Source organism: Rhinichthys klamathensis, unplaced genomic scaffold (genome assembly GCF_029890125.1).
Source record: "Rhinichthys klamathensis goyatoka isolate OS25496 unplaced genomic scaffold, OSU_Roscu_1.1 h1tg000240l_1, whole genome shotgun sequence".
NCBI classification, from domain to species: domain Eukaryota; kingdom Metazoa; phylum Chordata; class Actinopteri; order Cypriniformes; family Leuciscidae; genus Rhinichthys; species Rhinichthys klamathensis.
In genome coordinates this window covers 1,008,655-1,034,243 of record NW_026606762.1, presented here as the reverse complement: position 1 = coordinate 1,034,243, position 25,589 = coordinate 1,008,655, and the positions used below count along the sequence as shown (strand labels likewise).

General features: G+C 40.4%; 2 protein-coding genes across 4 annotated transcripts in view; one reads left to right on the top strand and one right to left on the bottom strand.

Moving 5' to 3' along the window:
* Positions 1-321: 321 nt before the first annotated feature.
* Positions 322-4,884, bottom strand: psmd7 (proteasome 26S subunit, non-ATPase 7). Its single transcript, XM_056265772.1, has 7 exons — positions 4,695-4,884; positions 3,994-4,085; positions 3,819-3,911; positions 3,585-3,682; positions 2,004-2,084; positions 1,829-1,920; positions 322-951 (listed from the first exon to the last, which is right to left on the bottom strand). Exons 1-7 carry the CDS (start codon positions 4,766-4,768, stop codon positions 495-497), a joined length of 987 nt encoding a protein of 328 aa, XP_056121747.1. The 5' UTR covers positions 4,769-4,884; the 3' UTR covers positions 322-494.
* A 2,705-nt stretch (positions 4,885-7,589) lies between these two features.
* The window catches only part of nfat5b (nuclear factor of activated T cells 5b), a 59,707-nt gene continuing 41,707 nt past the window's right edge, over positions 7,590-25,589 (top strand). For 2 of the 3 annotated variants that reach the window (XM_056265831.1, XM_056265833.1), the window contains exon 1: positions 7,591-7,923. In XM_056265831.1, coding sequence (XP_056121806.1) covers positions 7,851-7,923 — 73 coding nt within the window. In that variant the 5' untranslated portion in view covers positions 7,591-7,850. Of the gene's footprint in view, positions 7,924-25,589 lie in introns of all 3 variants that reach the window. The other variant, XM_056265832.1, reaches the window with a different exon arrangement.

Here is a 25,589-nt window from a genome sequence, read left to right as displayed (position 1 = left end):
GAAAAACGTATTTGAATAAACACTACAGTAGACATGTTTTGAGAATGTACTTTTGTGAACTTGTAACACACTGTAGTGAACAAAATAAAACAGGTTAGGCCACAGGAGCTTGTATGACTGCTGTTTATGATTAAAAAAAGAAGAAGAAATCTCATCAGTGTAAATACAATGACACAATGACATGGCTGCAGTTGGGCTTTGCTGTAACACTGGACACTTGTCCTAATATTCCGATGGTCTAATAATGGTACTAATATAAATGTAAATGGGTCAACCTTGATCAGGACCAAAACCTCAAGAAAGAAAAAAACATTTGAAGTAAATTTCTTTCTTTCTCTCTTTTAATCACAACAGAATATAAGTCCTTTATATCAAAAAGACAGACACAATGGCCGATTTAGCCTGGAGATTGTTAAAAGAGGCGGCAAAGAAACGCAGACTTCCTCCTTTATTCAGCCAAGATTGTGTAAGCCCAAGTTCATGCCAGTTTAGGTTTATTTCTTTTCCTTTTTGTCATCTTTCTTGGCTGCAGCATCTCCCTTCTCTTTGTCTTTGTCCTTATCTTTATCCTTCTCGTCCTTCTTCTCTTTCTTGCTGTCATCTTTCTCTTGGCCCTCTTTCTTTTCTGCATCACGGTTAGCGATTTTGTTATTGATGAGATTATGGAGTGCCACTACAGAGCGGATGAGCGAGGCCAGATAGACCACAAGCATCTGGTCGTTGGTCTTAAGGTAGAAGGCCTTGACGAACTCCTGCAGGTTGACATCAGGCAGAAGATTGAACACGTCCTGCAGCTGATAAATGATCTGGTGATTGATGGGTAGTTTTCCAGTTGCAACCTTCTCCAGGTAGCTCTTGATATCCACCAGCTTGGAGTTGAGCCCTTTCAGGCCATGCACCTGATTGGTGATGCGTTGTGACAAAGTGCCAACTGTTGTGTCCTTGATATCACTGCAAGAAAGCATCATGAGAATAAATAAACTAGGTTGCTGACAGATGATTTAAAGTGCCCCTATTATGCCATTTTAAAGGTTCCTAATTTTACTTTGTAGTTCTCCTACAATAGTTTACATGCATCAAAGGTCAAGAAAACACAATTTTGTTCCTAATATACATTGCAGTATCAACTCTCTTCTCATGGTGTCTGAAACAATTTGATAAAAGATTCAGTCTCTCTAAACCCCTTCTTTCCAAGAACCTTATTCTGTTCTGATTGGTCAGATGGCCCAGTCTGTTGTGATTGGTCGACCGTGTTGGAAACTAAACAACCATTAACATATCGAAATTTCAGCTCTGGATCTTCCTCAGCACTTGCATAAACAGCGATACAAACAGTAACAATGGGGTATCGATATACCAGCGTGAGTCCTCATCTTTGGAAGTGCAAGCAAAGTGGATTTGCTTTCGCAGCGCAGAAAATACCGTCTTCTAGTAATGTCGACAACACGAAGCAAACTCTTCCATGCTTTAGCAATGACAACACAATTTTTAGGGTGGGTAAAAGTAGACGTTGTTCACGGGCAGCCAATGAAGATCATACTATGGGCTGGACTTTTGCAAATCTGTTACAAACCTACATAAGTCTGTTCAGGAAGTAAGACTGGAATTGCTGACGACTCTTTTCAGGCAGTTCAGAATCGATTCTTTTGGGAGAAAATAATAATTTGTCGTGCACTTTGATCTTTCAAAGTTTGCAAAGCTTTTACATTCACAAACAGCTATATTACACTACATGAACGGTAATTTACAAAAAAGCATAATAGGGGCACTTTAATACATGTAAAATGAATCCGATAATCAATAATGTACAGGTTTGTCTCCGTCTTACCGCAACAAATGCTCAACACCCACTTCCTCCGCCTCCTCTGCTCCGATCTCACTGGTCACATGTTCAAACGTCTTAGAAGTGGGAGTTCCATCCTTCAGCAAAGAGTAAATGTCAACAATTAGCATGAGAGATACAAACTTAACTTAACGTATAATAGAACAGCACAAATACTTACATCATGCACTTCTTCCACTGAGATGTAAGCTTCAGTTGGCAACCCCAGGTCTTTGGGTTTCACATCAATAATGACTAAAACCTTTTGGAAAATACAAAGGAATTTAATAAGCTTAAAGGTGCTGTCTGTAAGAATGACAGCTAGTGGTTGAAATAGGTACTGCAGTCCTAATTCAAAATATCAAAGATCGTTGCTTCCCCCTCCCCTCCTCCTCAGACGCTCACGCGGGTTGCCAGTTTGAGGACACGCAACTGAAATGAGCGCAATTGACAATAAAAGCCCAGGAGACTTACACACTGTAAGTTGATGAGTTGATTTATCCATGTTTTAATATGCTCTCGTTCATAGAGATTTTTAGATGGATACCGACGTTTTTTAGGTTGTGTGGAATCTGCAATCTCTGACCCAGTTTGTTTGCTGGCTGCAATACGCTGTGTTTCCTGCCAACTGACATCCCGGGGTTTCGAAATACTACTGGGTGAACCGGCAGTGGGCGAGATCACACAGACCAATACAAACCCCGACTGACAACACGGAATGTGTAAAATAATAAATCAAATAACTGGCTGTAGAAGTGTTTTCATATCAACGAGTACGTTTCCTAAACATATGCAAACATATTATGGTATTTTTTATGCTTTGGTAGAGTAAAAAAAGATACAGGATACATTTCAACCCAAAATCAGAAGAAAAATAGGAAATTATATTTTGCGTAAAGAAAATTGAGCCTATTTTTGTATTGTGGCGTTTACAATTTAAGTCTTATATTACCTATTGTTATTATTTTGATTTACAGTAATGCGATTTGGCAGAGGATTTAAATGTAATGAATACATTTAAAAAAAATTGCATTACTGTAAATCAAAAAAATAACAATAGGTAATATAAGACTTAAATTGTAAATTATACATCACTATAATATTTGTTGTACTGACTGTAATTCAAGCATCAAGTAAAAAATTTATGTAATGTGAATTACTATCGCGAATGACAGTGGAAATTCAAAAACATTCACAATGCCGACAAGGTTAATATTACTAAAAACAAAGTTTTTTAAATATTTGTATTAGTATTAATTATTTAACTATAATTTGTGTATTAATAAAAAAATAAACAAAAATATTATTACAGATGAAGATATTACTAAGGATGCTCCAATCGATCGGCATCGGCCGACAATCACATTCTATGACTCGATCGGTAGTCACTAAATGTGGCCGATCGCAATTTGAGGACGTAAAACTAACTTATGCGCCACATTCTGCTTTGTAACTTCGCGAAACATTAGTAAACCATAGTAAATTGCACATCTTCATTTAGAGCAGGTTGTCTGCAAAAATCCTGACCTGTGCATCCCTAGATATTACAGATAAAAAGATTGAATATTTAGCATAAAATTATATTAAATATTAATTTTATATATTTTAAAAATGTATGTAAAATAAAAATTATTTTGTATAATTTTATGCAAAATATATCCGTTTTTAATTTTATAATGAAACATTACTCAGACATGCTTTTGTCAGATTCAACCCAGTACAACTAAGCTAATACAGTATTAAAATAAACAGTATTACATACCGAATTGGAGCAGTACTGTTTCATGAGCTCATTTATGGCAATATCATTCTTGTGCAGCTTTGGGCCCGTGTGGTACCACCCAACTATTCGCTCCCGTGCTAGAATTGAAAGAAACAACACCACGACTCTATTAGACCTGGGGCATGAGGTCATGTTCTATAACAATGACATAACAGACTGTATAAAATATAACATTGGTTCTTGACATGTGCATAGTTAAGCAAGGGATCTTACCATTGACTTTCTTGAACATGCCGTACATATTCTCCAGATAGTCGTGGTCGAGGAACCAAACTGAATCATCCTTGTCATCCTCATCAAAAGGCACTGGCACACAATTACGAGACATTACTTACATTATATTTCAACAGGAAAGAAATGCATTTTACACCAAGAGATGCAAGCATACCAGCGAAGCTGTTGGACACATCAAGCACTTTCTTATGCCATGAACCCAGCAGAACACCAACAACTCGCTTCTGACTGCCAACTTTACCAATCCTACCAAACAAAGACAAGATTTACAAACAATACAAAAATAGACAAATTGAATGTTTTTGAAAGTATAAATGTATGGCTCTTTGAATATATAAGTGTATAACATGTATACCACTTTATAAATCTGTTCAGAAAGCTAAGTTTATTCTAGAATTTATACTAATATAGATAAATATGTCATACAGCAAAGTTATGTATCAATGAAGCAAATACTACAACAACAACAAAAACCGAGGAATACTTTGGTTCAATATTGAAATTATAGCAGACTATTAAATTATATAGTGTGTGTATTGAATTGTCATTGTTGGATAGATTACAGCCCTTCTTGCAAATAAAATTATTTGTAAGTTACATGTTAATAATCATAACTGACTTACAGATATCGGTGCCTCTACAAGACGACGTTTTAACATAAACTTTAATATTATTAAGTTCAGCCGATATGCAACTCCATAATATGGTATGCCTCAATGAATAAACACTTAAAATGTTGCTTCTTTTCATGTTTTTACATCCAGTTAGCCTTTAGCTTGTAGCGGCTACTTTCATTGCCATAATGACAGTGAGTTAACAGTTTTACTACAGCAACACCACAACACTCATATTTACCTGTTAAAATGGTCCACGACACTCAATAGCACCAGGGGATGAACGACGACCCTTTCTACCGCTAAGTCCGGCATTTTCACTCAATAAATCCGAGTACTTATGGAAAAAATATTGTTTTTCTGTTGCTCAGCACGCCAGTTTCATGGACGCTTCTCCGCTTGTTCCGCTTCTGCTTCGTGTTTGTTTCCCACAGTGGCGCTTCAGCATGACGCACGCGAGCGCCCTCTGGAGTGAAGGAGGAATTACACCCTTTCATCTAAAATCAAGATGAGCATTGCAATATAACAATACATTACCTTCGATATAATTAATTTTCAATCACGAAAATATTCAGTATGCTTTTATCTGTGAATGCATGGGCATTGTGATATGTTTTGTTTGCTTATAGTGCAGCGATCATTTAGACACCAGATGGCGCTGTTTATCGTGTTTAGTGTTACTTCATGCATAGATACATTTAAATTTATATATTTGGTTATTTATATGAGAGTCATCAAGTTAACTAATTCTAGTCAATTGATATATGTACTGACAAATTAATTGGAGTCTCTCTAAAGTCAAATAAAAAGTGTCAACAATTCCAACATAATCTATTTGTAAATAGAGGGCAAATAATTTACGCTGTTCTGACATCACCTTATGAATCATCATAGAATGACCTTAATGTTTGGTCGATATGTCCATTGTAGAGTAATAAATCACTGTGAGGTCTAAGAAGTTATACATCTAGTACAGATCAAATCATACAGGGCTATAAAAACTAGGTCCATCACCCTTCTGAACATTTTTTTATTTTGATTTCATAGTAATTAGAAGTTGACCCCACACATTTTGTGAACTTTGAGAGATAGTGAAGTATTGCTGTGAGGTCTGAATATTAAATGGGTTCTGTGACAGATCCATGAGAGACAAATGACACGTAAATATAAAGAGGTATTATAGAGTTATTATTAATGATTCGTCAATGATTAAACAATTGTAAATCTATCTAAGTTGATCAGCGAATCTCATTTGCTTTGCAGATTTATAGGCAATAAACACAATTTATAATGATACAATGCTGTATTATAATTAATTTATTAATAGCTGTAAAACAAAAAGTAAATGTCAACAACTGCTTACATCATCATTTCAAGGTTTTTGAAACTTTCATAATGTCAAATTTTGTTTCGACAAGCTTTTCTTGTTAACAATTACTGCAATTTTTCCTTACATTCAAATTCGATCGTGTACCTCAAATGAAATTCAGGAATTGAATTGGAATTTAAAAGGCATTCTCAATTTAATTCTGAATGGTGCACCTTAAAAATGGATAGTTCACCCAAAAAGAAAATGATGACAGAACTTTCATTTCTGGGTGAACTACCCTTTAACATCCATTGTATGAGGACAATGGTGAATCTGCTGAACATGAATCATGTGTCAAGCTGCCAAACATTGTGTCAAACAGTCCTCACAGCCTGCGCTGTTCCTAGACAATAATGCTTTAATTTTTCCTCAGAACATCACTGGCAACGGCATGACCCTTCAGGGACACTGATTGGGTGCTTTTGTTAAACATGTTTGTTTTCTAAGAAACATGTTCCACGAACATTTGATGAGCAAAAAATGTTGATGTTTAAGTGGGTGCCACATTACTTCTAATGTTGTATACAATATCTACTGCATTATTTTTACTTAGATGTTCTAAGTAAAGCATACAATTAAAAAGCATAGCTTAATTCAGTGTCATATTGTATTTTGTAAAATGTACACTTGAAACAGCGTATTGCAAAGTAGCTAAACTTCAACTAAGAAGAAATTACTCAACAAACTTTACTTGGCCAAGTTTACATTTCACGAGGAATTGTAATAATAAATACACTCTAAAAAATGCTGGGTTGTTTTAACCCAAGTTTGGGTCAAATATGGCCAAACCCAGCCGTTGGGTTACATTTTTAATTACATTTTTAACCCAACGTTTGGTTTTGTCCATATTTGACCCAAAGTTGGGTTAAAACAACCCAGCATTTTTAGAGTAGATAATTATAAACTTCATATGTCAAGGGTCAGAGAGTCATCATTTTTAATGGTTTTATACTTTATATACTCACTGTCCTCTTTCTTACACCTGTTCAACTGCTCATTAAAACAAATATCTAATCAGCCAATCATATGGCAGCAGCTCAATGCATTTAGGCATGTAGACATGATCAAGATGATCTGCTGAAGTTCAAACTGAGCATCAGAATGGAGAAGAAATGTGATTTAAGTTATAGCTGGGTTATTGGTGCCAGACGGGCTGAGTATCACAGAAACTGTTTTTTTTTTTTTTAAAGCACAGACATGCTATCATGTCAATATGGACCAGAATCTCTGAAGAATGTTTCCAGCACCATATTAAATATATGCCACAAATAATTATAGGCAGTTCTGAAGGCAAAACGTGGTCCAACCCGGTACTAGCAAGGTGAACCTAAGAATAAGCCAGGATTAGGCCTTAGTTCAATTAGGACATTTAAGTAGCTTCTATAAACAAGCCTTATAGAAAAAAAGATTACATGGTGTGCATCTTGAGACAAAACAATGGCAGTGATATGTCCGTGCAAGTCGCTTTCAGTTAAAACTCAAACATGCATTTTAGTCTGGGACTAGCCTAAGCCTTGTCTGTGAAACCGGGCATTTAAGTTTATAGTTTAGGTATAGGCCAACAATTATTAATAATTTAAAAAGAAACTTTAACAACTTTGTTGGACAGACGAATTTTGTCGAAAAAGACAGAATTCTTTCCATTCTATGTCACTGTAATAAAAATCTGAGTTCTATATTTATTATTGATCTAATTAACCTGTGTTTGGAACGCGTTGCTCTTGAAGTGATGACGCGTGGAGTGGGCGGGGCCGCAGAGGAAACAGACAACTGTTTCAAGAGTCGTGCTGCTGGCTGAGTGTTTACACACACACACACACACACAAATACATACACACACTACGAAGAGCGCTGGCCGACACAAACAGTTTTTTAAATGATATTTAGAAGTGTCATTGCCTGCTTTTTCGACACCTGGCTTTTGTTCGTTTTCGTCTTTCGTTTCGGTCAAATAAACGATGGCAGTTTGTTAGAAGCTGCGGTTGAAGAGCAAGTCTGTCATTTTCTCGGCGGGTCGGAGGATCTGCGATGCCCTCTGATTTCACAACGCTCTTCAGCGCGGATATCGACCTCGATTCGCCCAAGTCCCTCTACTCCAAAGGTAACTCACTTTCTGCTTACTTTCAGCACACTACTCATACTGTACATTTACTGTGTGCACGCGCAGCCGGGCTGTGTTCCCAAACCTAGTGCGTTGCCTACCTAGACAGCATCACGGGCACGTTCAAGGTCTATTATGATGCCCAAAAGTGCTGTCTTGGTGGTAACACTTTATTTTACAGTCTCAACATGTGGCTGCTTAGTAGCCTAATAACTATAAACTATGCATAATTACATGCAACTAACCCTAAACCAAACCCCTATCTAACCATGTAGTTAATTGTTATTACACAGTACTTGAATGACACTGTAACACAGACATCTTAAACTAAAGTGTAACAGTGCTCACTTGGATTTGTTGTGTGTTCGTTTGTGTAATGCCACACTGGACTGTCAAGCAGTTTGTTGTTAGTTTACATATGTGACAAGTGGTTTAAATGGTGACCAAATAAATGAGATGGTGTGAGATGATACACATATTGCATGTGTGTGTGTGTGTGTGTTTGAGGGGGCGGGGTGTGCAGTTGTAACTTACATCAGCATATTACTATTTATTTGGTTTATAAATATCTCTGATGGATTGAATGAATGAGAAGACATTCAGACATGGTTAATGGACCCGCGATGGAGTTTGACATCTATTTAACACATTCTACATGAAACCATCTGGTGAAAGTATAATTGTGCAGAATATATAACCCTCCCAACTCTCTTAGAAAAATGAGAACAGCTTTAAATTTCAAATTTTTCGTGCATGATGCCTCCGCCTCCTTTGGTTATAGGAAAATGAACTCTCATAATGAAAACCTCAGTCATCAGAGACTGTCTGTTGTTTTGACAGTGATTGAAAGTTGAATGAAGGTCTAAAGAGAGTGAATATGACATATCTAAATGTGTGTGTATGAGAGAAGCCAGTGTTAATGTGTGAACCTGTGTTATTTTTATCGTATTTATTCATATTTTAATTGCCATCTATTTTTTAGTTTTCATTATTTAAGTGGTAGTAATTTTGTTAGCCTATGTGCTTTTGTTATTTTTATTAGTTCTTTGTTATTATAGCCTATTTCTGGTTTTATTCCAGATTTAGTCATTTAAGTACTTCAGTTTTTTTAGGCTATTCAGTTAGATGCCAATGTTACAATTCTAATTTTCATTGAATTGTTTTCTGTTTATTTATTTTGATCTAATAACTATATTTTATTTGAGCTTTGTTTTAATTAGCACAACTATTTTTAATAGTGCTGTCAAATCACACACAAATGTGTGACACACACACATATAATATACATATAAAATATGTTAGATGCAATTAATCACGAGAAATTGATTTGACTGCACTTTCGAATAGTTTTAGAGGACAATAACAACAATATTTCAAGCAGCACTTCATAAAAACTGGGAGTAACTCAAACTGTGGTGGCCTCAAACATTGTTCTCATACTTGTAGAGTTATTATAGGCAGCGTTCTCATGAAATACACCGCTCTCGCTGAGGTCCTCTATTGGTGCATTTTTAATTTCCTGTGCATTAGATGTTGTTTGTATCAGCCTTAAACAGAGAGGCTGCAGTCTTAGATTTTAATTTGCCCAGTGATTTGATGTGGATTCTCATCTTATTACAGGTGACGAGTGCTATTGCCTAGGTGTGTGTTGTAGTATCCTGAATCAGGGATTTAGTCACACATGTTACGTAAGACTCAGCCTAATCTCATTTGCAATTCTTGTTAATAGTCTGCTGGCCCGCCATGGCTGTTGTTATTGTTGTTGCTTCATATTCAAGACATCCAGACCAAAGGTTTAGTCATTGTTTAGCTGCTTTTGTCCATTTCTTTTCAGATACACTTTGACATTGACTTCTGTTGTTCAAGTAATGAAGTGTTCCCTGTTCAACTAAATGTTTCATTGTGAAATGTATTTAGTACAATGAAAATGTCGCGCACTCTTAAAAATAAAGGTAAATAAGGTTTTTTTCCCCAACGATGCCATAGAAGAACCATTTTGGGTTCCCCAAAGAACAGTTCTCAAAATAACCATTTTTATTAACCTTTTTTCCACTATATCTTTTGTGAAATGGAAAGGTGCCATGGATGTTAAAGTTTCTTCATGGATTCATTGATGGCATTTTTTTTTTAAGTGCCCCTATGCTATTTTAAAGGTTTCCAACAGGTTTATATGCATCCAAGGTAAAAAAAAAACATGTGAATTTTCTCATAATATACAATGCAGATTCAACTCTTTTCTCACAGTGTCTGAAACGGTTTGATAAAAGATTCAGTAAAAGATTCAGATGCATAAAATTACTTTATCTTGCTGGAGTTTATAGCGCTTTCTAAATCATATTCCTTTCTCCCGGGTGTCTGTTACTACAGCACTGGAGTAGAGAGCACTATGAATTGTTCTTCATGCGCACTGTAAGTTAACTGAAATTTTAAAACTGTTAAAAGAAAAGGCTCAATAAACTGTTGCATAGATATAATACTTGATTAAGCATAGATAGATATAATCTCTTCGCTTTGTGCTTTGAACTTTTCAATGCGAAGCGCCGCACGCTGTGACTTCGCGTTGCTTCAAGTGCATCATTATACGATGCGCATAATCGCTTTGCCGCTCTTATTGGCGCCTTTCATGTTATAATGCTTAGGGGAGGTTTAAACACCTGGGACAAGGGGGCGTGGTCAATGGGAATATTGGCCACGCCCCCTCCCCCTGGCGAAATGGGCCTGCCACCACGGCTGGAAAAAATCCTAGAGGAAACCTCATCCTAGTTATATTACACACTGCATGACAGATAATCTTGAATATATCCGCTTCGCCGTCGTCCATTAATACCTGACAATGGACACCTCGTCGGGCATTAACCCTTACTTAAAAAAAGCATAATAGGGGAACTTTAAGAGGGAGTATGTAATGCATTGCATGCCTATTTGATTCAATAATAATGATTGTCTTTACTTTGTAACCATCATAAGAAATACAGTATGTGAATACAACACTCCATTTATGTAACACCTGCTGCGTCTCCTTAAACCTTCTTCAGGTTAAAGACCTTTTGGTGGTTCAGACCCCTGGCCTAGAGTAATAAATAAATGACCTCCATATCCACTTCCTCTAGCCAGATATCGGAGGTGAACACAAGGTTACACAGTGACGGGGGTTAAAAACCTCAACCTTATCAGGTTAACAAGATAAGACCAGTCGTGAGACATTTTCCTTTTCGCTTTTAAATGAGATGTTGACTACGAAGAATAATAGTCAGGTTTTGGAGGATGGTCTTCAGATGTTTTAGGCTAAAATTGACATGTGAAAGAGAAACTATATATATATAAATTTTAGTTACATTTTTAGTAAATTTGTTGTGTTTTTGTAATTTTTATTATAGTTTTTAAAGAAGTTTCAGTTTATTAAAATGTTTAGTTATTTTAGTACTTTATTCTATATCTATAATTAGTTTTTTTTTAAATAATGAAAATTTTGTGTTAGTTTTATATTAGTTAAGGATAATAATCCTGCTATTTGCTTATGATACTGGATGCGTTTTATTTTTATTTAATCATTTATTATTTTGACATTGAGCACACAAAGAAGAATTTTAATTGGACAAAGCTATTTTTAGATAACAATTGTTTGAAAAAGTGATATTTACTATTGAGATTCCCATGCTGTTTCACTGACTTTTAGAGGTTCCTTGTGACTTTTCCAGGCCTGTAAATCGCAGTTTTTATATGTTCTGACATTTACAGGTTTTGTTAATGTTCCGTTTAATCCTCTTTCTAAATAGTCCTGGTCAGACATTATTTCACATATCTCAGTTATTATGAAACTGCATGCTGAATAATTAAAAAAAACATTAGACATGTTTAAAAAATTGTAGATTGAGTATATCCATGGCGTGCCGTGAGAGTTAAAAAAGTGGCAGGGGTCTATGGGAAACTGGCAATCCGTCTAATGAGCTTATTTAAAGTAGTCAGTAGATTAGGCCTTTTCTCATAGACCCAGGCCAGTTTTGTCCCGTCATCGCACGTGTCCGCTCTTTCAGTATTCTTGTCACTCTCTGACATCTGCAGTTGACCTTTTCACATTGTTGTTTCCCCTTCCGCATCCCTGCCGCGCGGATCTCTTGGAGTGGACTGGCTAATGAGCTCGTGTGTCATGTGACGTGGGATGAGATGTAGCTAAGCATATGGCTGTGCATTCCCAGAAGGATGGCAAAACGCCCTGGAGATGTGGCTTGTGAATTTATTTTTAGCTAGATGTTGTTTGGTATGTGAGCTCTGAAAACACATTGTCCAGCTTGAGTGGCTGTGCGATGTGGGATTGATTTGCAGCCAAGATCTGATTATTTCCATGCAGCTGATCACTGTTTTCTATAGAGGCAAATCCTGTTTTCATTCACTGGATTAGCTCCCTACATTCATTAAGTCAATGGGTTATACTGTAGGAAGCCGGTCTACCTAAATGTGACATTATAATGAATCGAAAATAGTTTAAATTAACAACTTAATCTTTAATGATTACAATACTTTCTGTTTTTGTGACCTTGCATTGTTTTAAAGATTATTTTTTATTTTAAAAGTGAATTTGTCAAACTTCCGGACTATTGTAAAATACCTAAAACGCTATTTTATAATCTGAGGTTAATCAAAATTGTGAAATCCTCCTCGCTGTCACGGTTCACCGTCTATCTTTGCACTACATTTCCCAGAATCCTCTTTGGCGCACCTGCAATCACTCTCCCCGGATTACCAATCACCTGCACCTGTTCACAATCAACAGCCCCATCAACCTCTGCATATAAACACTCACCACAGCCTCAGTCATTGTCAAGCCTCCAACAGGAACAGACCATTACCCCAGTTGCACCAGTTCTCTTATGCTGTCAACACCCGACAAGTAAAGTATACTCACCTGTGGATTACTAACCTCTGTGTCCTTGTTCCGATGTTTCCAGAATCCTTGCTTGAACCCGTGTATCCTGAGAACTAGTAATCCTCCTGAGTTCAACCTGCTCGTGGCTTCATCTATAAGAGAAAAGACAAGTATCACTGAACTGTGTTGTTTGACATTGGATAATCTGAAGAGGATCTACTCACCTGGAATCCTTCTCGCACCGTAATCTTCACCGAATTCTCCCTTGAACTCTGAAAGACTCACCATTGCACTTTATTCTAATTAATAAAGCTTTATGTTCATTCACTTACCTCTGTCTCCGAGCCTGTATCCTGACAGAAGGCTTGACCATTACAAAAAGAAGAAAGGAAACCGAAGATGACCGAGCGGGAGAGAGGACATCCATTTGCGGGGACCCGGTTGGCCATATTTCGCGGGACCCGTGGAGGCCGCAGTAGAGGAGGTGGTCGAGTAGAAGCCCGACACCACTCTACATTCTGGCCTCTTTTCAACCCTGGGTTGATGATGTCCAGTCACGGGCTCCATCCGCCACCGTTCCCGTCTAGCCCAGAGCCCTCGCCGCTGGTCCGACCCAGCCCAGATCTTCATGTCACGCCTGCAGAGCCAGTCTTCTAGCCAGAGACCGTCCAGCCAGAGACCGTCCAGCCAGAGACCGTCCAGCCAGAGACCGTCCAGCCAGAGTTTCGTTCCAGCACAGAACCAGCCCCAGGGGTTCCTCGCTTCCCTGCTGTTCAGCCTGAGACTCTCGTGTGGCCCCGAGCCCGCAAGCTGGTTTCTAACAGTAGGGACTTGGGGGCAAAACTGGCGGATCCGGCGCTCCAATCCGTGCGATCAGCGTTATTAAAATCAGTTTTCCCTCTCCGGTCTTCAGTCCCAGGTCTTACTTCCACCTCCAGCCCAGAGTTTCCTTCGCCGCTGGTTCCGTCCAGCCCAGCCAAGCCCTCACCGCTGGTTCCGTCCAGCCCAGCCAAGCCCTCACCGCTGGTTCCGTCCAGCCCAGCCAAGCCTGCACCGCTGGTTCCGTCCAGCCAATCCGAGCCCGTCGCCTGCCCGCCAGAGCCTGAGCCCGTCGCCTGCCCGCCAGAGCCTGAGCCCGTCGCCTGCCCGCCAGAGCCCGTCGCCTGCCCGCCAGAGCCTGAGCCCGTCGCCTGCCCGGCAGAGCCTGAGCCCGTCGCCTGCCCGCCAGAGCCTGAGCCCGTCGCCTGCCCGCCAGAGCCTGAGCCCGTCGCCTGCCCGCCAGAGCCTGAGCCCGTCGCCTGCCCGCCAGAGCCTGAGCCCGTCGCCTGCCCGCCAGAGCCTGAGCCCGTCGCCTGCCCGCCAGAGCCTGAGCCCGTCGCCTGCCCGCCAGAGCCTGAGCCCGTCGCCTGCCCGCCAGAGCCTGAGCCCGTCGCCTGCCCGCCAGAGCCTGAGCCCGTCGCCTGCCCGCCAGAGCCTGAGCCCGTCGCCTGCCCGCCAGAGCCTGAGCCCGTCGCCTGCCCGCCAGAGCCTGAGCCCGTCGCCTGCCCGCCAGAGCCTGAGCCCGTCGCCTGCCCGCCAGAGCCTGCTGATCCTGCGCCAGAGCCCGCTGATCCTGCGCCAGAGCCCGCTGATCCTGCGCCAGAGCCCGCTGATCCTGCGCCAGAGCCCGCTGATCCTGCGCCAGAGCCCGCTGATCCTGCGCCAGAGCCCGCTGATCCTGCGCCAGAGCCCGCTGATCCTGCGCCAGAGCCCGCTGATCCTGCGCCAGAGCCCACTGATCCTGCGCCAGTCCTGTCCAGCCCAGAGTTTCCTTTGCCGCTGGTCCTGCTTAGTTCAAAGTCCTCTTCACTGCTGGTCCTGCCCAGCCCAAGACCCTCTTTGCTGCCGGATCCCCCCTTTCCTGTCAATTTTCCCATTAAAATTTTGGGGGGGCGCCCACCCGAAGGGTCGTCACCGCCGTGGCCGCCTGAAGGGTCTTCACCACCGTGGCCGCCTGAAGGGTCTTCACCACCGTGGCCGCCTGAAGGGTCTTCACCACCGTGGCCGCCTGAAGGGTCTTCACCACCGTGGCCGCCGGAAGGGTCTTCACCACCGTGGCCGCCGGAAGGGTCTTCACCACCGTGGCCGTCCGAGGGTCCGACAGCTCCGCCCTGGACGCCCGAGGGTCCGACAGCTCCGCCCTGGACGCCCGAGGGTCCGACAGCTCCAACGTGGACGCCCGAGGGTCCGACAGCTCCGCCGTGGCCACGCCCACAGCCTGCACCGCCCTGGCCACGCCCACAGCCCGCTCCGCCATGGCCACGTCCACAGCCGGTTCCACCCCGGTTCCCCAAGCTACCAGCTCCGCCCTGGAGGCTTCCCGTCCCTGCATCACCATGCCCTCGTCAGCCTCCAGGGCGCCCACCCTCCCACCCCTTTGGATGTTATACGGCGCGAGGACGCGCCTTCGGAGAGGGGGGGGTTCTGTCACGGTTCACCGTCTATCTTTGCACTACATTTCCCAGAATCCTCTTTGGCGCACCTGCAATCACTCTCCCCGGATTACCAATCACCTGCACCTGTTCACAATCAACAGCCCCATCAACCTCTGCATATAAACACTCACCACAGCCTCAGTCATTGTCAAGCCTCCAACAGGAACAGACCATTACCCCAGTTGCACCAGTTCTCTTATGCTGTCAACACCCGACAAGTAAAGTATACTCACCTGTGGATTACTAACCTCTGTGTCCTTGTTCCGATGTTTCCAGAATCCTTGCTTGAACCCGTGTATCCTGAGAACTAGTAATCCTCCTGAGTTCAACCTGCTCGTGGCTTCATCTATAAGAGAAAAGACAAGTATCACTGAACTGTGTTGTTTGACATTGGATAATCTGAAGAGGATCTACTCACCTGGAATCCTTCTCGCACCGTAATCTTCACCGAATTCTCCCTTGAACTCTGAAAGACTCACCATTGCACTTTATTCTAATTAATAAAGCTTTATGTTCATTCACTTACCTCTGTCTCCGAGCCTGTATCCTGACACTCGCTTGCAGTTTAGAACATTCTATTTTTTATTTTTTTTTGAGTAGATATGTTTGGAATGGCAAATATGCTTCAATTGCTTTGTCAACATAAAGAATACTCAAAACTGCTTCACTCTTTATTAATATTTGAAAAAGTTTTGTCTGCAAAATCAAAGTCATGGGTCACGCCTGCAGACCAATAAGTCTATTAAAATATAAGATCATTTGACATTTTAATGACAAGGCAAGAATGTTAGTTTTGGATGTAAAATGTCATGTGGTGCGACTCCCCAAAAACCTGATTGATCTCTGAATTAATAATTCATGATGTTTGTAAAAAATGTTTTACCATGAAATGTATAAAAACGTTTTTTTAAATAATGATTAAGATGTGTGCACTCAAATGTATTCAATGTATAAGGAATAAATTCATCTTTTTTGGTTGGTTTTAGTTTTTATTTAGTTTTGTCTATCCTTCCTTCCTTCCTTCCTTCCTTCCTCTCTCTCTCTCCCCCTTCCTCCTTTACTTTCTTTCCTTTCACTTCCTTCTTTACCTCCTTTCTTTTCACTTCCTTCTTTACTTCCTTCCTTTCCTTTCACTTCCTCTTACCCCCTTCCTTCTTTCATTCCTTTCCCTTTCATTCCTTTCTTTCTCTTTCAATTCTTTACTTTTGCCTTTCTCTTTCCTTTCTTTCCCTTCTATCCTTTCTCTTTTCTTTCTTTGTCTTTCACTTTTCCTTTCCTTCTTTCACTTTTCCTTTCCTTTCTGTCCCTTTTCATTTCTTTCCCTATCCCTTTCTCTTTCCTTTCTTTCCCCTTCCCTTTCCTTCTTGTCCTTTCCCGTTCCTTTCTTTCCCTTCTTTCACTTTACCTTTTCTTGCTTCCCCTTTCCCTTCTTTCCCTTTCTCTTTCCTTCCTTTCTTTCTTACACTTTCCCTTTCCTTTCTTTCCCTTTTGTTTATCTTTATTTCCCTTTCCCTTTTCTTTCTGTCCCCTTCTTCATTAAATCTAATGAAAATGGTTCACTTAACTCAATATATGTGTGTGCTATGTCTTTTTGTACTTAATAGAAATCACATTGTTAACTCAATTGTTGAAGCAATTGTTGATCAAAAGTCTCTCTTGCGCTTCACGTCAGTCAAAGTTGCTGTTCTGAATCAGTCATTTATAAGGTTCCATTTCAGTTTGGATGCTGTTTCTTTAGGCAGAAGATTGCAAGGCAGTTTACTAGTGTAAACTGTCACTGTGTAAATGTGTTTTTATTCTAATATTTGTCTTTATTGGTTTTTTTTTTTCTTGTTTACTATTCTCCAGAGCCAATCCATGTTTTCTGAATAAACAAAACACAAAGGCCCATGCAGAACAAAATTAGGCCTGAGTGGTTTGGCCTCTGGTGATGCTTCTATTTCACAGACTGCTGAAATGTACCAGTCAACTATGTGCTAATGTCACATGTGCTACCAGCCTAAATTGTGCAATGTGTGCGCTAAATGCGTTTCTTCTTACTAGTTTTGTATGCAAGTTGTTGGAAAATGGTGTTCACATCTAAAGTAGTCTTGTGTGTAGCCAGACCTTCAGACTGAAGGCAGGTCTGCACTACATATTAGCTTCCATTTGCCAAGGACCGCCCAAGAAAGCGACCAATCACAGTTAAAGCAACCAAGCAACCGTAAAGCAACCAATTACAGTTTGTTTTGTTCAGTGTCATGTTTATAGGGAGGTGAAAATGAAAGGTCGATGCCCCCACAATGACACACCGCCGTGCAATTCATTCAAGAATATTGTGCAAGTTTACTGCAACAATGCCACAACAATAGTGTGGTCAACTTCACATTGTTACTGAACAGAGACTCACAACAAGGATGATAAGGTTAATAAACAGTTTATTTGAGATCGGCAGGTATACGGAGATAAAACAGGTAAGTATCACTGATGTTGACAAACAGGAATGATGAATGAGATACTGACAGTTCCTTTGTGTTGTGGATGGATGATGAGGTTGTGGATAAGGTGGATGATGGCAGCTGGTGCACACACAGAAGAAGGGAGAGAGGTAAGTAGCCGTTGTACGAGAGAGAAGACAAGGAATCCACGGAGGATGCAGGTAGATGAAACAGTAAAACGTAACATACACTATACTGGAGGTAAGTGATGAACGTAAATGAGAGTCCTTACTCAAATGAGACCAGACAATGTGACATAGTGATGTGTGTGCTTATATACTGCCTGTGGTGATGAGATGATGATGTGCAGGTGATCATGAATGACGTGCAGGTGCGGGTGATTAGTATTCAAGTGATAGCGATCTCTGTGATTGGGTGATGGAGGAGCCTGACTGATCCCTGACACACATACTTTTAAAAATCCTGCATTTAGTTGATCCTGATAAAGGCTCATTGTCACAGTTCTTCCATAAGGAGGTTTGGCTTTGTTTCTTGGCGGACTGTTATGAAAACTTGACACACACGTCTACCCGAAATCCTGGAGAATTCAACCAATCAGATAACGACTTCAAAACTCCCCAAGTGTTTCCCATTTTGTGTGCCATATGCATCAGGCGTTCAGCCAACGATACATGGGTCCTGACTGATCCCTGACAGTACCTCCCCTCCTCTCCACAGCCCGCTCCTGGTTGATCTGTCGTGTGATGATGAAGGGACCAACGTATCTGGGACTCAGCTTCTTGCAGGGCAGGTGCAGCTTGATGTCCCATTTGGAAAGCCAAACCTTCTGTCCTGGCTGGTAGGCAGGTGTTTCGGCTCTCCGGGTGTTCGCTTGGATCCTCTGTCTGCGCACTGCAGGTGGTGATGTCCCTCGTCCCAGACCCTCCTACTCTCTCAGAACCAGTGGTCGATAGAGGGGACATCAGATGGTTCCCCGGACCACGGAAACGGTGGAGGCTGGTAACCGAGCACGCACTGGAAGGGAGTGAGTCCAATGGCAGGCTGACGGAGGGAGTTCTGCGCGTACACTGCCCAGCCTAGGAATTGGTTCCAAGAGTTCTGGTGGCCATGGCAGAAGGTTCTCAGGAAGCGCCCAATCTCTTGAATCTTCCTCTCCATTTGCATTTTGACTGAGGATGGTATCCTGATGAAAGACTGATGGTCACACCTAGGAGTTTGAAGAAAGCTCTCCATACCTGGGAGATGAATTGAGGGTCTCGATCAGATACTATGTCCTCTGGAATCCCATAGTACCGGAATACATGGTTGAAGAGGAGTTCCGCAGTGGTCATGGCAGTGGGTAAGCCCTTCAGAGGAATTAAGCGGCAGGATTTAGAAAATCGGTCTACTAGGACTAGTATGCATGTGTTACCTTCTGATGGTGGTAGGTCGGTGGCAAAATCTACTCCCAGGTGTGACCAGGGAATCCCCTGCTGCTGAGAAAGCACCCCTCAGACCCCGGGTGGATGCATCGATCTCTACGATGAATGGCTTGTTAGTGAATGGCTTGTTAGGGTCTGGATGAATCAGGAGCGGTGCGCTGGTGAATGAGTCTTTGAGGGACTCCAAAGACATCGCGGAAAGGAGGTCCATTCTGGTTTGTTCCCAGTGGAGCGGTCGCCCCTTCAGCAGGGAGAGAATGAAGGCGATTTTAGATCTTTCGGTGGGAAATTGCTGGGACTGCATCTCCAGGGTGGGCCAGCGAACATTGGAGGAGAAATCCCTTGCAATCCTCCGCCGAACCAGAGTAGGGCGCTGGATTAGCCACGGGACTGGAAATCATGGGTGGTGAAGAAGCGGGGGACGGTTGATGCGGAAGTGGTGCCAGAAAGTGCTCTCTTGAGTGCATCCACATCCTCCTGAAATGGATCCGGGGTACTCATTCTAAAACTGTGTTGGTCTGGTCTTCTGTTACAGAACAGAGACTCACAACAAGGATGATAAGGTTAATAAACAGTTTATTTGAGATCGGCAGGTATACGGACATAAAACAAGTAAGTATCACTGATGTTGACAAACAGGAATGATAAATGAGATACTGACAGTTCCTTCGTGTTGTAGATGGATGAGGAGGTTGTGGATGAGGTGGATGATGGCAGCTGGTGCACACACAGAAGAAGGGAGAGAGGTAAGTAGCCGTTGTACGAGAGAGAAGACAAGGAATCCACGGAGGATGCAGGTAGATGAAACAGTAAACGTAATCTCTGTGATTGGGTGATGGAGGAGCCTGACTGATCCCTGACACACATACTTTTTTAAAATCATGGGTTTAGTTGATCCTGATAAAGGCTCATTGTCACAGTTCTTCCATAAGGGGGTTTGGCTTTGTTTCTTGGCGGACTGTTATGAAAACGTGACACACACGTCTACCCGAAATCCTGGAGAATTCAACCAATCAGATAACGACTTCAAAACTCCCCAAGTGTTTCCCATTTTGTGTGCCATACGCATCAGGCGTTCAGCCAACGGTCCATGGGCGTGAAATCTGAGGCTGAGACTACATCTAAAGTGACTTATAGTGAGGGTTTAAGGGGTGAATTTCTACGTCATTGCACGTTTTTCAGTCCAATGTTTACATGTCTTATCAAACGGATTAGAAAAGGTTTATCCCACCCCTCTCAAACTGAAATTTCAATCGGTTTGGATATTTTTATTCCGAATTGAGGTGTTTACATGGAGCATTTTCATTCGAATTAGACTTCTATTGTAATCAGAATGCATTGCTCCATGTAAATGCGCCTAGTGTCTGTGTTACCTTTAAGCTCAGCTGTTTGTTGTCTACACTGAGAAATGACAGATGTAAGCAGACTTGTTTTGACTTATGAAATGTGATCCTGATGGGCCAGCCTTCTCTTGACGTCACGTTCTTTATTCTTCTTCCTCTGCCAGCCTAAGGTGAAGTGTGCTGCTGTCATGCCCCAATAACTCCTGCCTCAAAATTCCTTGGTAGTTAATGGTTAACACTAACCAAACTAATTTAAAGAGGCAAAGAAAAAATAAAAGAGTTCCTGACTCTGGGTCAAAATATTACCTCCCCCACTATTTGCCGTGCACACTCTGGATGTTGTTCTAGAGCCAACAAAGAAATGCACGAGTGGTTAAACTATATCAGCAGCCCCTGGCAACTGCTGAAGAGGGCTTTGGAAAGGCTGTATATTTCCCATCTTCACCTTTAAGGAAAATCCACAAGTATCTAGTGTCTGTTTGAAGTGCTGGTGCATAGATATGACTGTGGTCCCTTCTTCAGTATGAGTCTCTGAGTAAAGTATAAGCATGGACTTTATTTTAATTTATAACTTTATTACAATAATATATGTTTGTTTGTTTGTCTGTCCATTTAATGTGTTATATGTGCTGTCATGTCAATAAGGGGTTAAATACATGACATTCCTTTTTTGTCTGAATCTATTAATTTATTGAAAAATCGATGCAATTCATACAGTGACCTGAAAACACCTTGATTATTGATTTTTCCGTTTTAAAATTCATTGAGCTTAAAAAAAAATTATTCTCGAAAGAAAAATTGTGTAACAAAACTGCTTCAATGTTTGTTTATTTTTGAAAAAGTTTTGTCCACCAAGTCATGTGACCCTGTGACCCCTGCATGAAAAATGTAATGTTGTGTGACTCCCCCAAAACTTGATTGATATCTGAATAAATAACGTGAAATAACGATTACCATGTTTTACCATGTTTTACCATGTTTTTACATTACCATGTAATGGTTACACCTCATGACATTTTCATTTAATGGCAAGTCATTAATAAAAAAAACAAAAACATTTTCATTTATTTATTTCTATTTTCAAGAGAGGCTTTTTTTTCAAAACCATATGAAACCATCATGAATACTACATTTCTAAGACCGTGGCACAATATAGAGATTTGCTTGTGATTGAACCAATGATACTTCAGTTCAGGCTAACATCAATACCCAAATTTCCTCGAGGTTGGCAGATTTGATCGGTAAAGAAATAATTAGTAACACTTTACTCAAGGCCTTAATGTATAATGCATTATAAAGGTATTCATAATGTATAATGCACTATAGCCTTTCATAAATATATATATAAAAAAGAAAAAGTTATAATGCATTATAATTTTCACAGATTCCTTCTTATATCTGAAATTTGTTGTTTGCCATGTGTTTTAATGCCTTATGCTTTCTAAAAGTGTAAGAATGAATAGATCAATATTATAATGCATTATAACTGCCAAATGGTTACAATTATTCATGAGACAATGCATTATAGGGTGCATTACAAGGCATAATTAATGCATGAAAAATAAAGTAAGGAGGGATCAGTTAAAGTGGACTCAACTGTCTGTCTCCTTTTAAAACGGCCATATATGAAAAGTGCCTAAAACCCTTGACTCTTCTACCCTGACCCAGACACTTTTTTTAAAGCCACACACGGTGTTAAATATGCAGGAAGTTAATAAAAAATCCTAGGAGTAGGTTTTCCATTGGCTGATGAGAAACACTCAGGTTACGGGATCGGCTTTCTTCTTAAAACCAGAGCCACACCGTAGAACGCACTTCCTTGTGTCACATATTGTCCCTGACTGAGCAGGCGTTTTTTCCATCCGGCACTTGGCAGAGTATCCCGACGGACAGTGTGGTCTGAAAGCCTAAAGCCAGATCCAGATTTGTGAGGGTGGTTGTCCTTTAAAAGGTTTTTCACTCAATCACAAACAACTCTTGGTCAAAGTTCAAAAGCTTTCTCACCGCCATAATCCATGACTTTGTTTCTCCAGCAGTTTTGTGAGCGTGTCTGAGATTGAAGGGGAGATGGGCAGAGCAGTAGCTTAATTAAAATTTCCTGTTTTTTTATTCCTGCTCAGTGACTCACCTGTTCTCCCCTTAGGGCAAAGCTTAGAGTGAGAAGAGTTTGTTCAATTTCTAGTTGATCGCTTTGGCACTAGACAAACTTGACAGGCAAATTCTTGTTGTATGGGATGAGGTTTTGAATCAGTGACTCATCACTTCAAAAGACTTCTAAAAATGATAAAAGCAGTGCTGATTTATGTTATATCACAATCTAATAAAAAGTGAGCCATTAAAATGTTTTACACAAAGGAATGGGGAAAAATATGAAACCATGAGATGAAGATTTCAGCAAACTTCTTAATTTGGTGGACCACATTTTTGTAGACCACTAATACACCAAATCTGGCGTAAACTAGTACTTCAGGACAATTACAGTTTTTAGTAGTGTAAGGGTGCTTTGACACTTGCACTTTTGGTGCGCACTCGGGTTCGATTGACGTCAGTTTGGTTCGTTTGGATGATGTGAAAGCTCTTTTCCGAACTCTGGTACGCACCCGCGAATCATGCCCGAGTCTGCTTAGTGTGTTCACACTTGTAGTTCGGTTCGCTTGGTTCGGACCCCCCACCCCAAAAAAATGTCCTGGTCCGCTAGCGTTCACATTGGCATTTTTTAACACTGAACCTAAAGATACCGAACCTAAAGGCATAGGAATATGTTCACAACCTGATTGGTCGGCTTTTATGACGTGTATTTTGCGACGGAACTTACCGAACTTTCAAAATAATGCTGTGTGCTGGGATAAATGAGCTCGTTGAATGTGCGTAGCCTATCTGGTGCAGATAGGCACAAGTGCTGTTATGTGCTGATGCTTTGAAAACAAAACCAAAGGTTCAAAAACCAAAATATAAAAGTGAGGTGAGCAATGCTATGCATTTTACCGCCTTCTCCTGTTAGCAAGCAACAAGGGAAAACAGCTGCTGATTTGATCGCGCACACGCACCGCAGTTCAGACACAAATAATTATAATGTGAACTCAATCCAGCGGGGGCAGGGGGAGTGGGGCGCAATTGAACTCGGGTTTGGACAGGCAATCGAAACAATTGTAAAAGCACCCTAAAAATAACCCTCAGTTTGCCCATAACATTCCTGTCACGATCATGTCAGGCTCTCCCTCACTCACTCAGCCTTCATAGTCACCAGAGTCAGCCTACTGATTTTTTTTCTTTCTCTGTGAGATGATTTTATTTCGTTTCTGCTAACCTCAACTCTTGCCCAGGACAGGTTGTTGTGGAAAATATGCAATTTGTTCATTTAATCTCAATCTGTGATTTAAGACTTTTATAAGAAGTCTGATGTAAAGACTTTTATATTAAGTCTCTTATGTTTTATGTAAGGTAAAGACTTTTATATTAAGTCTCTTATGTGATTTAAGACTTTTATAAGAAGTCTGATGTAAAGACTTTTATATTAAGTCTCTGATGTTTTATGTAATGTAAAGACTTTTTAAGTCTCTTATGTGATTTAAGACTTTTATAAGAAGTCTGAAGTAAAGACTTTTATATTAAGTCTCTTATGTTTTATGTAGTGTAAAGACTTTTATATTAAGTCTCTTATGTAGTGTGACAATGTGACGACTGTGACAAACACAAGAATGATTGGTTAAAAATGTTTATTGGGTATGTAAGAAATACACAGAAACATGATTTGTTAAAAAATGTTTAATGGATTTACAAAGAATACGCAGTAGAATGAAATGTTGAAAAATGTTTATTAAGCTTGTAAAAGAACACACAGAAAGCATGATGTATTGAAAATGTTTATTGAAAGGATTGTGAAAGAAAGAAACAGTGAGGCTTGTCTTGTGGAAATGTTTTATTAAAGAAACACATATAAACTGTATTAAGAAACTATAGTAAAGCATGCATGTAAAGGACAAAATGCAAGTATTACCTGAGTGCTGTGTTATAGACGAGAAGACGACGAATGATGAGGAGACGAGCTCGAAAAAGGAGGATGAAGGAGTACAGAACCTTTTATAAGGAAATTGTAAACGGATTGAAGGAGTTAACCTTTGTAGAAGATCTAGGATTGGATAAATTGTGCATATGAGTTTGAATATGTAATGAGGAGGTGTGATGAGTGATATGTATTATAAAAGGAACTGTATTTCATGTAAGAGGCAGATTCTGGATGATGGGCCAGTCTCTCCATTGTTTGATGATCCAAGCCTGACACCTGCTGGTGAAACTTGTGAACTGATTTTGAAACTTTAACTTGTTACTTTGTATGGAAAAACTTTGAATAACCATTATAATAAATCTACTTATAACTATTATAAAAAGATTGCCTGCCACAAGTCTCTGCTTTATACAAAAGAACTAAACCACGGAGGGGTCTTTCTTCTAGACTGTAAGTATAAATTTGTATGCTTATTATCTATGGTAGAATTTGACCTATACTTTACCTTACCTGAGAGTATAAACAAAATAAGGTAGAAGATGTAAACGATCTATATATAGGAGATATAGGATAGATCCGGCATCAAATAACATGGCGCTCAACGTGTGGGGCACATTGATTATTGATTTCTGGCCAAAATCAATAACCAAGTGCTGAAGGAAAAACGCGAATTATTATGTAGATGACATAATAATAAAATAAAAAGTGGATTTGTAAAAACCTAATGGAAAGGTTATACAAATAGTAGTGTTGAAATCTCAAGGAATGAGATAAGTCTAAAAGAGGAGGAATCTTATAGACACAATAATTCGCCGTAGAATTATTAAGATAACCTGGTCAGGGTTATGAGTGCATGCACGACACTACTGAAATCTCTATAAGATAAATAGATCAGCTAGATCTGAAACATAGAGATTTAGAAGACTGCATGAACTGTCCAGCGAAGTGCACATCGTTGGATGGAGATTGTAGTAGACCCATAATAGGATATACAGAGGTAATAATCCTAGAGAAATTATATGGGTAGAGGAAGCGTTACAGGCAAATAAATCGGTGAGAGAAATAGATTTTAATCTAGTTCTATTTTGGCTTCCATCCAGAAAACAATTGATCAAAGAAC